At 50.0% G+C, this 17,088-nt stretch overlaps 2 protein-coding genes and 1 long non-coding RNA gene across 4 annotated transcripts in view; 1 reads left to right on the forward strand and 2 right to left on the reverse strand.

The window, feature by feature from the left end:
* Nucleotides 1-2,119, reverse strand: part of LOC144792040 (uncharacterized) — a 47,834-nt gene extending 45,715 nt beyond the window's left edge. Inside the window, exons 1-2 of the mRNA XM_078666894.1 lie at nucleotides 1,714-2,119; nucleotides 411-1,354 (exon numbers count right to left, since the gene is read on the reverse strand). Coding sequence (XP_078523020.1) covers nucleotides 411-1,354; nucleotides 1,714-1,798 — 1,029 coding nt within the window. The 5' untranslated portion in view covers nucleotides 1,799-2,119. The remainder of the gene's footprint in view (nucleotides 1-410; nucleotides 1,355-1,713) is intronic.
* Nucleotides 1-17,088, forward strand: part of TBX5 (T-box transcription factor 5) — a 615,870-nt gene that overhangs the window by 517,739 nt on the left and 81,043 nt on the right. The window lies entirely within an intron of this gene.
* Nucleotides 1-17,088, reverse strand: part of LOC144791294 (uncharacterized) — a 483,505-nt gene that overhangs the window by 144,552 nt on the left and 321,865 nt on the right. The gene's annotated exons all lie outside the window — the stretch shown is intronic.

Raw genomic sequence — 17,088 nt, forward strand, 5'->3', positions numbered from 1 at the left:
GGCCTGCTCTTGGGAGTCTCCCTGCTCTTAGTAGGTGCCTTAGTCTTCTCACTGTCCTTGGGAGAGTCCCTTACCTCTGCTGTGGGCCTGCTCTTGGGAGTCTCCCTGCTCTTAGTAGGTGCCTTAGTCTTCTCACTGTCCTTGGGAGAGTCCCTTACCTCTGCTGTGGGCCTGCTCTTGGGAGTCTCCCTGCTCTTAGTAGGTGCCTTAGTCTTCTCACTGTCCTTGGGAGAGTCCCTTACCTCTGCTGTGGGCCTGCTCTTGGGAGTCTCCCTGCTCTTAGTAGGTGCCTTAGTCTTCTCACTGTCCTTGGGAGTGTCCCTTACCTCTGCTGTGGGCCTGCTCTTGGGAGTCTCCCTGCTCTTAGTAGGTGCCTTAGTCTTCTCACTGTCCTTGGGAGAGTCCCTTACCTCTGCTGTGGGCCTGCTCTTGGGAGTCTCCCTGCTCTTAGTAGGTGCCTTTGTCTTCTGACTGGCCTTGTCCAAGGAACAGTCCATGGACATGTGACTATCCCTTGCCTTGGGAGTACCTTTCGTGTTGAATGGCTGTGTAGCTCCGGAAGGCATGTCCCCCAACAACACTTGTGGATCCTGTGTGTGTACTCCAGTGCATCTGACGTCGTCTACGTGAACAGATTTAGCTGATCTAGGGGATGGGGTCTGTGCCCTGCGTGCCCTGACGTGCTGTCTGACGCTGCTTCTAGTGCAATAAGCTGTATTTGAGTCCTGCTCAGAATAATCACTACCCCCTGAGACATCCAGCGGTGTAGATGGTGAAACACAAGTAGCACCCTGTTCGTTCGACTGTACTATTGCAGACGACACACTGCTTGCCAATGACTGCACTGTCCTGTGTAGACCTGCAAGATCGCCATGCATCCCTTCCATGAATGCCACCACCTGCCCCAACTTCCTATCATGGTCCTGGAAAGCATTTGTCATATTGGTCTGCCCCACACACAGCTGTCTGAGCAGATCAACGGCCTCAGCACACAGTGCATTTTGGCTCACCGTGGCAGGGGCAGCGGTGCCTGCACCGAACGCCACTCTGCTCCCCCTACTCCTCCGGCCACGAACAGTACATGGTGCAGTTGGCGGAAGTGTGGGCCCTGTGTGCTGTCTTACGACAGAAGGTGGTGAGTGCCCACTCCCAGTCTGTGACAACAGTGCAGGCTCACCCAGAGTGTCCGACGAGGAGGACGATGGCGTCTCCACATGCGAGTCCTCAGGGACGGTCCTGTCCCCCTCTCCGGCGCTGGCCTCCTCCGTGTCAGTCTGCGTGTGTGCGAAGTCTGAGCCGGACTCATTTCCTCGGCTACTCTCCACCGTCTGTGGCTGAGTGTCCTCTGTCAAAGCTGAAATGCACAGAAAAGATGTGTGAGTCATGGGCACACTCACGTACAGAAGGAACAGGATAGCCAAATCACATAGCAGACAAAGGTTTAGGAGCCCTCATCCTGCACATGGCCCACCCCTACCAGTCATCCTCACATTTTCTGCCATGGGGCCATGGACCACTAGGGGATGTGCTTTTACACTCAACTACTAAGCAAGTGGCGTGTCAACATGGCGGACCTGGATGTCAAATGAGTACCGCCCAATGGGACCAAAAAGGCATCACAGGCATACATACGCAACACGGAACTCAATAGTGTGTCTGTGCACCAATACATGCATAGCACTCACAGGTTTCCTACACAGACAGTATGCTCACCGCTAGTTTGCTGTCGATCGGCACTCAGACGTTCGGCCAGTTCAGGATGCGTCACTGCAATGATACGTTGCATGAGAGGGGTCATGGAGCGTCGGGCCAGACGGGGCGTCCTTGGAATCAGGCCCAGTGTTACTTCCGCTACATTCTTGCTCAGCCTGGAAATGTCGTCCCAGCGTTTGTGGCAGTGTGTATGTCGTCTGTTGCACACCCCCAATGCCCGTACTTCCCTTGCTATGCTCCTCCACAGGTCCTTGCGAAGGTGCAGCTTGACCTACCATGATGGGAGACAAAAGGGTGTAAGTCAGTGGACAGGTGGCCTGTCACACACATAGGGGCAAGACGTTACTGTCAGCAGCCATGCACAATCAGGAACATATGTCTAGCCCACACTACACAGCTAAGATAGAAATAGGCCTGATCATTCGGCCCCCTCATGCACACCAACATGTCCCACACTGCACTTACCACCCGTCCCGGTGCGCCGTAGAGGCGTCCATAGTTGCGGAGTACACCGTCCACGAGGACATCAAGCTCCGCGGCGGTGAAGGGTCGAGACCGGATCTCTTTGCCTGACGACATGGCAAGATCACGGAGTATGGCACTAGAGCAGCAGTCGGTGGTCAGCTCAGCAGCAGCAGCAGGTCGAGGTGATGGTCACAGGCAGCAGTCGGTGGTCAGCTCAGCAGCAGCAGCAGGTCGAGGTGATGGTCACAGGCAGCAGTCGGTGGTCAGCTCAGCAGCAGCAGCAGGTCGAGGTGATGGTCACAGGCAGCAGTCGGTGGTCAGCTCAGCAGCAGCAGCAGGTCGAGGTGATGGTCACAGGCAGCAGTCGGTGGTCAGCTCAGCAGCAGCAGCAGGTCGAGGTGATGGTCACAGGCAGCAGTCGGTGGTCAGCTCAGCAGCAGCAGCAGGTCGAGGTGATGGTCACAGGCAGCAATGGTCCCCAGGGTAGAAAGTTTCATTTTGGCCAACACACATATATAGGGCCCTCAGCACGTGTCAGTGGCATACGTCGCCAGCAATTGGTCAGCCCTGGAAGCGTGATCGTGAAATGGCCCAATGACTGGCCCTGTTGTTGCGGTGCACAGCTTCCTCTACTTGCGATTGGCCGTATGCGGCCAGCGTCCCTCTTCCCATTGGCTGCATGTGCAGGGACCGTCACGGGCACACATCGGCAACCGCACGTGCAAGCCTCACGGAAGGAAGCTTCAGTTGCAACAATGTTGTATCACTGGCGCCTCCATGGCGGTGCACGTACACAGCGGGGGAGGTGCAGGCCTATACACCCTGTAGATGTACTCAATGGACATGCCAGTTCATGACCCCCCTTACAGTCACCTTGCATCATCCACCGTACACCGGCCGGAGCGGCCGGCCCATGAACAACCGCCGTGCCAGGCCCTGCCCAGGACCGCCGTGCCGGCCATGGCAACAACCGCCATTGCACGGCCCATGAACAACCGCCGTGCCAGGCCCTGCCCAGGACCGCCGTGCCGGCCATGGCAACAACCGCCATTGCACGGCCCTTCCACTACCGCCGTTCCCTGGCGGTCCGTGCAATGGCGGTTGTTGCCATGGCCGGCACGGCGGTCCTGGGCAGGGCCTGGCACGGCGGTAGTGGAAGGGCCGTGCAATGGCGGTTGTTGCCATGGCCGGCACGGCGGTCCTGGGCAGGGCCTGGCACGGCGGTAGTGGAAGGGCCGTGCAATGGCGGTTGTTGCCATGGCCGGCACGGCGGTCCTGGGCAGGGCCTGGCACGGCGGTTGTTCATGGGCCGTGCAATGGCGGTTGTTGCCATGGCCGGCACGGCGGTCCTGGGCAGGGCCTGGCACGGCGGTTGTTCATGGGCCGGCCGCTCCGGCCGGTGTACGGTGGATGATGCAAGGTGACTGTAAGGGGGGTCATGAACTGGCATGTCCATTGAGTACATCTACAGGGTGTATAGGCCTGCACCTCCCCCGCTGTGTACGTGCACCGCCATGGAGGCGCCAGTGATACAACATTGTTGCAAATCGACCATCCGTCCCGGAACCTTACACATGCACTTGCCGGTGTGTGGGCGTGACGGTCTGTGCACGTGCAGACAGTGTGAATGTCGAAGGCGGCCCGCGTATGCCCAGACGTAAACAGCGGATGCAGTGCACCGCCATGGCGTGATCAATGTTAGCATCTTAGCCGATGATGCACCTTGTACCATTGTCTGCAGCTGCCTGCTCACGGTTGTGTGCGTGATTGCGTGGCTACACATGTCATGCTCCATCCCATGTGTGTCCATACCATGGCCATCGGTGAGCCACAAGTGTCCATCACGTGTGCATGTCCACATCGGGTAGTACCCTACACAATTCTGTCGTACCTCACATGTACACAGTAGATCCCGTATGAATGGGCACCTGTGAATCAGTTGTGAGTGAGTGGTATGTGTCAGATGATGACTATGGTGGGGGTTCTGTTGTGTACTGTACATGTGTGTTGCCTATTGTGTCCCCATGCATGTGATGTCCGTATGCCCACCATTCCTGGTGTTGCCATTGGGGCATCATGATATGGGGGGGTGGGGGGGTGTTTAATTTAGTATGTGTGCATGTACTTGCATGTGTGCATGTGATGTTGGGCCTACACATGTGGGTCATGTCACATGTCTGGTTGGCAGTGATGTTGAGGTGAGACACTGTGCATTGCACATGTTGCTAAACATCATGTTGCTAGTGGATGCACATTGTAGCTACGTCGGTCCATGTTGTCCTGACAATCAGAGGAGTCACACATATGACAAGCATACACTGGATACTACATGTTGGTAGAGGGCGTTGACATGTGATTGAGGTGCACACACGTGCGTTGTATGTTAATTGACTTCCATTCCATCTACTCCCACACAGGAGGGCTCCAAATGTCCTTCGCCCATACACTGTGCTGGAGGATATGGTGGACGAGGAGGTGATCCGGAAATTCAGGCTGGATCGCCGTCGATTGTTGGAACTTGTGACCCTATTGTCTCCTCATCTGCAGCCGCGAAGAACCTATCCAGGTTCCATGACACCCACGCAAAAGGTGATGGCGGCACTCCATTTCTTCGCAACAGGCACATTCCAGTACACAGTTGGAGATGCCGGGGGAATGTCACAGGCCATGTTCAGCACGGTACTCCGGGATGTACTGACAGCCATGATGCTGTACAAGCATGACTATATACATTTCCCTCAGGCGGCGGACTTGCCAGCGGTCAAAGCTGGCTTCTATGCCCTGGGTCGTATACCACACGTTGTGGGTTCCATTGATGGCACGCATATCGCGATCATTGCACCACGGGCACGTGAGCAGGTGTATAGGAATCGGAAACACTTCCATTCCCTGAACGTGCAGGTGGTGTGCCAGGCCGACAACATCATCTCACATGTGTGTGCAAGATTCCCTGGCTCTGCACATGACGCCCACATCATGCGGAGCAGCATGGTCCCCCAACTGATGGCTAATCTTCGTCCAGCACAAGCGTGGCTTGTTGGTGAGTATGCTGTGGTGACAGGAGTGATATCTGTGTGGCATGGTGTGCCCCACAATGCAGGTTGTGATGTTTCTCTCTCTCTCTCTTCCACCAACACAGGCGACTCGGCTTACCCAAACAGGCCTTGGCTGCTCAGTCCCTTACGCAATCCCACTACACCAGGAGAAATGAGATACAATGATGCCCATGGTAGGACACGTCGAGTGGTAGAACGGACATTTGGCCTGCTCAAGTCAAGGTTTCGGTGCCTGGATAAGACTGGAGGGGCCCTGCCTTACTCACCAGGCAAAGTATGCAAGATCGTGATAGCGTGCTGCATGCTTCACAACCTGGCTGTGCGCTATAACATTGAACTGCTCTTGGACCCTGATGAACTGCAAGTTCCTCGCCCTCCCGACCCAGCCATGTCAACTGATGAGGATAGTGGTGAGGAGGAAGGTGTGGACCAGAGGCGCCAGATCATTGATCGCTACTTCCCTTGATTGTGAGTGTGCTCCTCTTGTGCTGCTTGGGTATGCCCTGTGAATGTGTGCTGGTGTTGTGGCATAGTGGTGTGCTTCATCTCTGTGTTCTGCTATGTGATGCATGCATGTGTGTGTGTGTGCTAAATTGTGGCCAATGCACGTCTCCATGATGTGTGTCGTCTCATCCATTACTGTTGTGATGCGTGTGGGTAGTTAAATGTTGCACTGCAGTGTGTTCTGATGTGTGTGATCTTGTTTCCTGACGTGTCTTTGCGGTTTCTATTTTCCCTAGGTCACTCCCGCAGCGCCATGATTCTGTACCAGTTGGATACCTGTACCTAGTAACATCTGTTTCTGATGCATTCATGTGAATAAACATGGAGACAACACATGATTGAGTGAGTAAGTGGCTTTTATTTACAAAATGTGCATGGGTGTAGGTGCATATTTACAAATGAGTGAAGGGGTGGGGGAGTGAGAGTTGAAGGTTATGGCAGATGAAATGTCCGTGCGGACACCACATAGGGTGGTGTCTGCCTAGTACAGCAGGCCTGTGGCAGGTGGGACCGGATAGTTGGCAGGGTGAATGGCATGCGCAGGTACTGGGACAGTCATTTTCTGTTCCTCTTGGAGCGTGTGGCAGGTGCTTCCACACTGCTGTCGCCCACTTCCAGCCTCGGTCGGCCCCTCCGTCTTACTGCCGGTACGGTGTCATCTGGTTGCGCAGGGGCATCGGGTACCACATCCGCCGCAGGTGGCGGTGGCGGTGGCGGTGGCGGTGGCGGTGGCGGTGGCGGTGGCGGTGGCGGTGGCGGTGTTTGTGGCCTGATTGTCCTGGTGAAGATGTCCACTAGTTGGCCAAGCCGCCTCTCAATGGCCCCCAACATTGCAGTGTTATCTACAAAGTCCTGGTGGGCCCGGTCTGCCTGTGCCTGACCACGTTGGTAGCTCACCTCCACCCTGCCCAGTGCCTCCAATGACTGTTGCACTGGATTGGGTGTGTTGGTATCCTCCCGTGTTCTTTGACGTATGCTCCTGCCTGCCGGATCTGGCCTTGCATCTCTGCCTTGCCTCACACTCTCCCTGCGTGGCTGGGATGGCGCTGGCACGGCGTTGGCCGTTGGGTTGGGCAGGGTGGCAGGAGTGGTGGTAGCAGTGGTGGTGGTGGTGGAGGTGGTGCTGGTGGTGGCTGTGCAGGTCACAGTGGCCGGTGTTGTCACAATGGCAGAGGCCGTAGTTGTTGGTGCAGGGGTGACCTGGGAGCCAGATGGCCCTGGCTGGCTGCTTGTGCCGGGATCATCCTCTGCCCCGGAGGTGGCTGGCCAATCGTCCCCTGAGACGTCTGTGATTGGCGAGTCTGGAGGGCGGGTGTTGCTTCCAGCTGTCAGATGAGGATGACCTGCAAAACCAAAATGTGATGATGAGTAATGTGGACTTGACAGGTTGTTTTCACTTTTTTGGCCGATTCTGTCTGCACTGGTACTCACCCCACCCACCGCCACCGCCATCCCTATGGACATGGGGGCCTGTTGGGAGTTGTGGTTCCATCCCCTCACACCCACCACCACCCACCACCACCGCCACCGCCATCCCTATGGACATGGGGGCCTGTTGGAGTGATTTCGACGTTGGTGAGTATGTGGACTGCATGCATGGGTTGGGCTCTGGGAGATGTGTCTTCACAGTTGTGTGAGGCACACCATGTAGTAGTGCTCGTGGTGCTTGGTTTGTACTTACCAGCCTCTTCTCCCTCAGGAAGTCCATCAAGGCTCTCAGGGTGGATGATGGTCATCACCTTCTCCTCCCACTCGGTGTAGGGTAAGGGCTCCGGAGGGGTTCCACCGCCTGTATGATTAGCCCGGAGATAGTTCTTGGCTCGTATGGCTTTGACTCGGGTCTTTAGATCGTGCCACCGCCTCTGGATGTCCTGCTTCGTCCTCGGGACGCTCCCGGAGGCATTCACCCTGGTGACTATCCGGTCCCACATGCTGTTTCTCCTGGCTATGCTGGTCTGCTGCACTAGGGCCCCGAATAAGTGGGGTTCCACACGGATGATCTCATCGACCATAACCTTCAACTCGGTGTCAGTGAATTTGGGGTTTTTTTTTGGTGCCATGGTGTGTGGTGCTCGGGGTGTGGGTTTGCGTGGATGGGGTGGTGCAGGTGTGTGGTGTGTAAGAATGGTGTGGTGGGTGTTTGTGTGGTGGGTGTGTTTGGGTGTGGGTTGTGTGAATGCTATTTCTCTTTGGGCTCAGTTCAGTGGTGTGTCCTGCTAGCAGCTATGCTGTGTTGCAGAGGAGTTGTGGAGTGGGTGGGAGTTCTTTTATGGTGTGTGTCTAGACCGTGTCTGAATGGTTATTGGCAGTCAGGTGCTAGGTGGGAGTGTTGGCAGGTGTGGATTGTGTGGTGCTTGGCGGTGGATCATTGTGTGTTGTGATTGGTTTGGATATTTTCGGTGGGTGGGCGTTTTTTTTCGTGTGTTTGGTGATAAACTTCCGTGCCAATGTATGGCATTGGTTTGACAGTAGGGATGTTGTTTGTGTTGTCGTTCCGCTGTGGTGCACGGATTCTCGGTGCATTGGTTCCGCTGCGGACGTGGATGGCGGTGACTACCGGGGTACTTGCGGAGTTATCCTAATTGCGGACACGGACATTGCGCAGGTATAGCGGGGGTGGTGGATGTATTCGCGGTCATGTCCGTACGCGGCGGTCGGTGTTTTTACTGTTCCGTCCGCCTGCCGCGGACTCAGGTGTACTCCGACCGCCGCGGACGGGGATTGGAGTGCTCCGTACGCCGCGGTCGGCGTTTTTTGTATGTTTTATCCTAATTGCTGTTGCGGATTTTCCGCGGACAGGTCCGGAGTAGCTTGCCACCTTCCGCGGCGGACGGTACACGTTTCCGTCCGCCATCCTAATCGACCCCTAAGAGTTGATTGTACACCCAGAATTCTTTGCTATGATCAACATAGAAAAATAAGGCTCTTTTTGAATCCAGACACAGAAGTCTCCCCTCTTCTTTAGAAGGATGAGGAGTGTGTAGAAAAAAGGTGGGAAGTGTGATGTTTTGCTCGACCTGAAAAGATGTGAGCACCTTGAGGAGAAAGGATGCCCGGGTTCTAAGAACTAGCGTGACTGGGAAAAAGGAATGGTGGATTCATGGAAAATGCCTGCAATTTGCTAACCCTCCTTGCAGATGTTATATCACCACAAGGAAGACAGTTATGATTGTTAGGAGTCGCAGAGGACAGCTGTACATTGGCTCCAAAGGGGAGCACATGAGGAAGATGAGAACTAAATTTAAGTCCCATTGGAGCATAATAAAAGGTGTAGGAGGAAACATGTGCTGTAAACCTTTAAGAAATCTAATCACAACAAGTGACTTAAACTGGGAAGGTTAATCCGGCAACTGTAGGATAGGGGAAATGGTGGACAGATATAATTTTACGGTGCCCACATCAAAGCCTTACGAGGCCAGGGAAAGGACAAAAAGGAGAACTTTAGAAAAGGGTGCAGACAGAGGATTATCTGATTTCAGTGTACACTGAGCCACAAACTTGTCCTTTTGGTAGGCATAGATGGTTTTGTTAAAAGAAGGCCTAGCTGCTAGAATAATGTTGCATACCTCAGGAAGGTGATGAAACACCCTCGACTGTCACTGCTCATTCTCCATGCATGAAAGTGAAGAGTGGACAGGTTTGGGTGCAGTACCCTGCCCTGTTGCTGCGACAGAAGATTGTCCCAAATAGGTAGCCTGGCTAGAGGACAGATGCTCATGCTCACGAGTTCAGGATAGCATACTCTGGGCCCAGTCCAGAACCACTAAGATGACTTGGGACCAGTCATTCTTGTTCTTCTTAAGAGCTCTTTACAGGAATGGTATATAGGGAAAGGACTATGGGAGTCCAGAGCTCCACTTGAGATGAAATGCATATCTGAATGAGAGCCGCCTTGGAAACTCCAGCATGCAAAATTGCATACATTGTGCATTGCTGGTGGTGGCCAAGGTTTTGCCCAATCTCGGAAGAGACCTTCCACTGACTCCGAATGAAGACGGCATTCATGATTTCCTAGGCATTGACTGCTGAGTTCATTTGTTCTGATGTTCGAAGAGCCCGCTAGGTGTTGAACCTCCAGGAATATGTCCTGACATTCCAGCCATGTCCCGAGGCACAGGACATCTTGAGAAGGGTCTACAACCCCACTCCGCTCTTGCTTGTTGCAAAAAAAATGGAGGCGGTTTTGTCCATGAACACCTAAAATGGCATTCACTTGATGGAATGAAGAAAGGCCTTCAAAGCCAGTCGGATCACTCTAAGCTCCAACATACTGATGTGGAGATGAGACCACTGATCTCCACCTCTCCCAGGTGGCTGCCCCAACCCAGTAGTGAAGAATCTGTCACCATTTTGAGCTTTGGATGGAGAAGAGAGAGAGCCCTGCCCCTGACCCAATTGTGGTCCGTAAGCGACCACTGCCGATCGTTTGCCGGTCTCTTCAATATTTAGACCAGAATGAAGAGATTACCCATTGGGTCTTCCAGTCCCACTGCAGAGTCCTCATATACCGATGGGCATGTTTTACCAACAAGATGCAGGAGTTGATGAGACCCGCAGTTTCAGCGCCAGTCTCACCGAAATCCATGATAGAGTCTGAAACTTCAGAATAATAGGCAAAATACCCTTGACTCGCAGTTCCGGAGGGTAAGCCCAAAACTGCACGGTATCAAGAACAACTCAGATGAGAGGGAGCATGTGAAAAGGAGTCAGGTGTGAGTTCTGCACATTGACAGTGCACCCCAGTAAATGTAGGAGGTCTACCCTAGTGTAGAGGCATACACGACTGTCTGGGGTGAGCCCACCTTCAACAACCAATCTTAGAGGTAGGGGAAGACTGGAACCGCTGACCTCAGCAGATGGGCTGCAACCACCGGCATCACCTTGGTGAACTCCTGAGGGGCAGTGGTAAGGTCAAAGGGGAGCACAGCAAACTGATAATGCTCCTGGCCTACTGTGGACCACAAGCAGCATTCATGGGCAGGCAAGACTGGAATGTGGAAATAAGATTCCTCCTAGTTCAGCGCTACCAGGCAGTCTACAGAGACCTGAGCCAAGGTGAGCATCTTGAATTTTTCTTTTCAAAAAGTAATTGAGAGGGTGCATATCTAATATAGGAAGGAGGCCGCCATCCTCCTTTGGCACCAAAAAATAGGGGGAATAGCAACCATGACCTATTTCTGAAGATGGCATCCTCTCCATGGCTCCTTTGGCCAGAAGGGCCAGTACTTTCTGCCGCAAGAGCACAAGGTAGTCCTCTGTCCGCTGATCTGGGGCCAGAGGAAGTGGTGGCAGAGTTTGTTGGAACGGTAGGGAACACTTCCGTTTGACAATCTGGAACACCCTTATGTCTGTTGTAATCTCCCGCAATTGGTGCAAATGGTAATGGATTCTGCTACCAATCGGGTTTCCATGCTGGATATTGGGCAAACTAAAGAGGCTTTGACTGTGCATCTGCGGGGAGGGGAGTTTGGATTGAGCAGACTTGATTGGATTGAGCAGGGCTTTGGGTCTCACAAGGCTTATGGGATCCGAGTCCTCTGCCACAAAAGGACTAAGACTGCTGGCCATGGTGGTTGGGGGGAATGGAAGCGGCTGAAAACCACTACTGTAGCCACGGAAGGGGCGTATGTGGAATGCAACTGTCTTAGGGGCACATAAAGCCTCATGGAGAGTAGAATACTCTTGGAGGAAATGGCCTCTAAAGCTATATCATACACCTACCGCCCACTTATAAATAATAGATTGACAATCTCCATCCCCCTAGAAGCAGAAGGCAAATGTGGGCCCCTTGGCGGACGAAGATTTCGAGGAAGCCTTGATGCTCTAAAGCATAGAATCAGCATTATATTAATGTTGTGGTTCATAGCCAAGAGTTGAAAGAGTATGAAGAATATATACATATACTGATTCAATCATATGGGGCATGGTCTATTGCTTTACCGAATTAGTATTTTGCTTTTCTTTCTTTCCCCTGCCAACATATGACCCAGAACCTGTTCAATTTGGCATGGGTAAACTGGCTTGTTGGTAAGTTAGCATTTTCTCTGTAAGGTGAAACTGGCAAACTACTTAGCTTGGGTCATCACAACACAACCGAAAGCTGACATTTTCCTGTCAGTTTAAATAAGAATGTCAGTTTAAAGTTTCTGTTGTTAATTACCACATTATAGACCAAACCAACTGATAGTCTATTGACATAATGCACACTATAAACCCAGAAAATCATGCTGCAGTAAAGGAATCTCATAGAAGTTGATGATGACAAGAGACAGCTTTTCAGAGCAAATCATATGTCTGCTTATAACAGCGATCAAAATATCGGAGACTGGATCATTAGAGCTACTTTAGGGGAAGCAAACTGAAGCACACTTTTGCAATCACAAAAGAAAATCCCCCAATTTAGTACTAACAGTGTTCACTGTGCAAATATTATAAAAGGCCCTATCGTACATCACCTTAGAATAAGTGAAAGGATCAAACTGAAGCAATTCACAAATTGCGATACTTAAGATTGCATATCTATGAGTAAATGTTCATGTGGCTTGCATCATGTGGAATTGTGAGTAGGAAGGCAAAACAAAAACTTACTGAATACAAAAGCAATCTGTGCATGACAAATCAGAAATCTCCAGTGGCACTAAATGAGAGTTCAGATTTTGGAATAAATAAAGTTACTGGTGAGTAGTGGTTCCTCTGAGAGATTCTTGACTCAAAGGGAGTTATTTCTGTATAAAAAGCCTGAATACAGTACAACCTATAGTAAATGACAACATTGAACTTAGATTTTTGCTATAACTTTTGGTCTATTTTTCATTTGTATGTGGAGACTGTAAATGCACAGCCACCGAACTAACATTGGTCATATTTGGTTTAGCATAATATAAAATATATAATGCATGGGAGCGTGCAATCCCTGTATAAAAGCAGGTCTCTAATTTCGTTATTGAATTTGAGTATGTAGCTGCTAAACTGTAATAACTTCTTACAGTTAAGTTTTGATAATTATAATTCCACCTGCCAGAAGAAAAGGTGACACACTTGGGGCATAATGAAAACTGCAGATTAAAGAACAAACTGACTTTCCATTTTTCCTATCAGATTTTTTCAAAATGAACTATGATCAGCACAAAGTCGATAATTAAAGCAGCATGTTTATTTTTTAGCAATTTGTGGGTCATTACACGAAAGATAGAATCTCTCTGAATGCTTCTCCACATTCTAAGCTGCAATATTGTTAATTTGAATTATGTTAACTTGATTTTAATATCTTTAATCTTGTTAATATGACGGAGCAAGATTCCAAGAATGTAAGTGATTTCTGGGAAGGGTGATGGTGTAGCCATATATTATAAAGAATATATTACCCCTTGCCATATAATGGATATTGCAAGTCACCTCGGATTTCTATCATCTAATAAACCATCTCTGCCTTCGGCCTCAATATCCTATATGGTCACAGAATACCTCAATGACTTGAAATATCCTTTATTCCACATATAATATATAATAATCGATGTACAGTGTACACCGATTAGTATGTACGGAGTACTCTGTAGTTTATGCTAAGAGTTAATAAATAGCAAAGTAGCTTAACATGTGTATTTGTAAAGCACACGTTTATTTATTTTATTTATTTATTTATAAAATTTCTAAAGCACGCAAATACCTTTCGGTGTCTCGGCGCTGGAGTTGGCAGATTTCAGAGGATTCTCATGACAGCTTACTGGTTGAAAAGCCAGGTCTTGAGATGCTTTCGGAATGATAGTAGTGAGGAGTTGAATTTAATATGGGAAGGGACCTGATTCCATAATTTTGAGGCAGCCACTACAAAACGTTTATCTCCCCATGTTACCTTTTTTGTACATGGAATTTGGAGCTGTTGGGCTTAGGATGAACGTAATGTTCGACTAGGATTATATACTTTAATTGCATTTTTGAAACATTCTGGTCCATTGTTGTTCAAGGTCTTGTGAATAATACACATGGCCTTAAACTTTATCCGGCTTCTTATTGGTAACCAATGGAGCTAACGAATGATGGGGGAAATGGATGAGTACTTCGACGTACCCGTAAGAATCCTTGCAGCCGCGTTTTGAACAAGCTGTAATTTGCTCAAAACTTGCTCCTGTGCGTTAAGCAGTAGGCCATTGCAATAGTCCACCTTAGATAGTACCAGGGTGGACATTAGGGTCTTACCTGCAGTTGGGGGAAGAAATGGAAGCAATTTCTTTACCATTCTTAAGGTAAAGAAGGAGGCTGAGACCACTGCATTGGCATGGCTGACAAAGGTTAGCTTATTATCGAAAAGCACACCCAAGTTTCTCACTTTAGCTACTGGAAGTGGGGGAATTCCCAGTTCCGGAGGCCACCAGACTGGGGACCAAGACGGGGTCAGTTCACCAAATACCATCACCTCCGTCTTGTCAGAATTTAGCTTTAAGCAATTCTGATTCATCCAGACACTGATGGCCTTCATATACTCCTGGAAGTTCGCTGCCACTGCTTCTCCATTTTTGTGTATCTCCAGGACCAGTTGTGTGTAATCGGCATATGATGTTAAACCTATACCGAATGACTTAATAACCCTCGCCAAGTCCGACACATAGATATTAAAAAGTGTCGGACTTAGCGAGGAGCCCTGAGGAACTCCACAAGGCAGGGTAAAGTCAGGAGAACAGTAGCACCCCATCTTCACGGACTGCACCCTCTCGGCTAGGAAGGATGCCAGAGTTGCTCTGGCCCTACCCTGGATGCCAATGGCGGCGACACGGTCGATCAAGATGGTGTGATCGACCGTGTCGAAAGCCGCAGAGAGATCCAAAAGTATCAGGATCGCTGCACCACCCCTGTCCATGATTATCCTAACCTCCTCTGCTGCTTTTATCAGAGCAGTCTCGGTCCCATGGCCCTTCCTGAAACCAAACTGTGTGTTGTCAAGTAGATCGTTCTGATCGATGTAATTCGACAACTGTTGGTTCATTGCCTTTTCAATTATTTTTGAAGGATAAGGGAGTGAGGCAATAGGGCGGTAATTTTTGGGCTCTAAAGGATTCAATGTAGGGTTTTTTAAAAGAGGTTTTACAATTGCCTTTTTCCAGATTGGAGGATAGTCACCTGTCTGGAACATGGTGTTACAGATGTTGGTAAGTACTGGGGCTATTAGGCTGTATACTGATTTAAGGATAAGTGGAGGACATGGATCCAGTGGTGATCCTGATTTGACAGTGTTCATTAGCTCTTCCATAGATGGTTGGGATAGTGGAGAGAAAACCTCAAAGCTTGGTTTTGATGACATGAGAGGAATCTCCAGAATGGCAGAGTCAGTAATCGTTATTCTTGTGAAGTTGTCAAAAATATCCCTAACCTTAGCCTGAAAGAAGTCCGCTACTTTATTGCAGAATATTTGGGATGGTTCTATTGGGGGGGGAGCAGGGGGATTAGCTAGCTTTTTTACCACTTGATATAGCTGTTTGCTTGAATTATGAGCTCGTTCTATTTGTGTGCTATAAAAGGTACGTTTTTCTGCAACAATCAGCTTTCTGTAGCTCAACAACGCTTTTTTGTATGTATCTCCATCGTTGTTGTCATAATTCCTACGCCAACGCCTCTCCAAGTTTCCGCAGCGTTGTCTCTCGAGCCTTAATGACTCCGAAAACCAAGCCGCAGAAGGTTTGATACGATTAGGCTGCATTTTTTTGTTGGGTGCTAAGTGGTCAAATGCCTTGTTTAGCCAATGTTCATAATTATGGGATGCTTTGTGAGCATCCGATATATCTTCGGGTACCGAAGATTCCAAAATGTTGTATAAAGCAATGGGGTCAATGTTTTTCCAATAACGACATAGAATCTGCGGGTGTGTACTAGTAGAGGGGTTCTTATGCTTTCTAACTAAAATTGTAAATTTAACGGCTGAGTGATCTGTCCATATCAGCGGAAACAATGTAGGGTGCGTGATGTGGGTATTGTTGGTGAATAAACCATCCAAGGTGTGTCCTCCTTGATGGGTGGCTAAAGTGACCTGCTGTTCTAAGCCAGCGGCTGAGAAGTCAGAAATCAAAGTGTACGAGTCTTTATCATTGAGGTTTTCTAAATGGAAATAATTAAAATCTCCCAGTATTGTGTAGTCCTGATTAGCAGCTACTGGTTCTAATAAGTGATTGAGAGATTTCAGAAAGGATGCACGTACGGTGGGTGGTCGGTAAAGCAGAGTTCCCTTAAAAGTTTGTATAGGTGAAAGAGTAATAGTGAAGGCGAGGGCTTCCACAAAAATATAGTCAAGAGGTTCAGTTTTGATGGCTAGCTTAGCTCGATGTATGATAGCTAGACCCCCCCTCTTTATCCAGAGGATCTATCTACTCTTATTACATGGTAGCCATCTGGCGTGGCGACATTAAAATCCGGTCCGGATGCGAGATCTGCCCAGGTCTCAGTTATAAACAAAACATCAATGTTTTGACTAATTATTAATTCTGCAACCTCATTTCTATGTTTTATGAGCAAGCGTGCATTTATGAGTACGCAGTTTATGAGTTTTTCGTTATTGTTTCCAGAAGATAAAATGGAAGGGTGTTGAAAATAAGGTGATATAATCGTATATGCACAGTTTGAGCAGACATTATAAGGTAAATTATACAGTGAGCACATATCAAAATGAGTACAGGTCCTGTCGTGTAAGGTGTTTCCTATGCTCAAAAGCTGTGTTCTAGGATAAGTGATTACCTTCGGCGTTTGATGGGTTCTATAATGGCCAGGGGGTCTGGCGCACAGCGCAGTCCCAGCGCGGACTGGCGCAGACTGGCACCCCTTTGGCGCGGCTTCGGCGCGCTGACGGCGCGCCCGCTGCGCGCGTCCGCTGCGTGCCCGAACAGCCATCACCATTTATGCACAAAGCCCCTCCCCACACTAGAGCGCTAACTCTGTTAGCGGCGGGATCCGGCCCTCAGCCAATATGGCGCCCTAACCTGCCCTCCACATCAAACGGCACGAGAGCCGCGGTGGAACGGGGCTGGTAGGAGAATGCACACAAGTAAATAGCCACAGGTACAGTAATGTTTTAAAATTTCATCACAATTAAAATTTGTAGTTTTAAAATTAATTTCAGCGTGTTAGTCCAGCTGGGGTCAGTGCAGGCAGAGGAGGATCCCCTCGCAATCTGCCAGACTCCGAAGCAACACCCAAGGAGCTGCCACCACCTCGAGAAATCGCCCGGGCTCCCAGAGATACAATCTATTTATGCACAAAGCCCCTCCCCACGCTAGAGCGCTAACTCTGTTAGCGGCGGGATCCGGCCCTCAGCCAATATGGCGCCCTACCCTGCCCTCCACATCAAACGGCACGAGAGCCGCGGTGG

Source organism: Lissotriton helveticus, chromosome 11 (assembly GCF_964261635.1).
Source record: "Lissotriton helveticus chromosome 11, aLisHel1.1, whole genome shotgun sequence".
Taxonomy (NCBI): domain Eukaryota; kingdom Metazoa; phylum Chordata; class Amphibia; order Caudata; family Salamandridae; genus Lissotriton; species Lissotriton helveticus.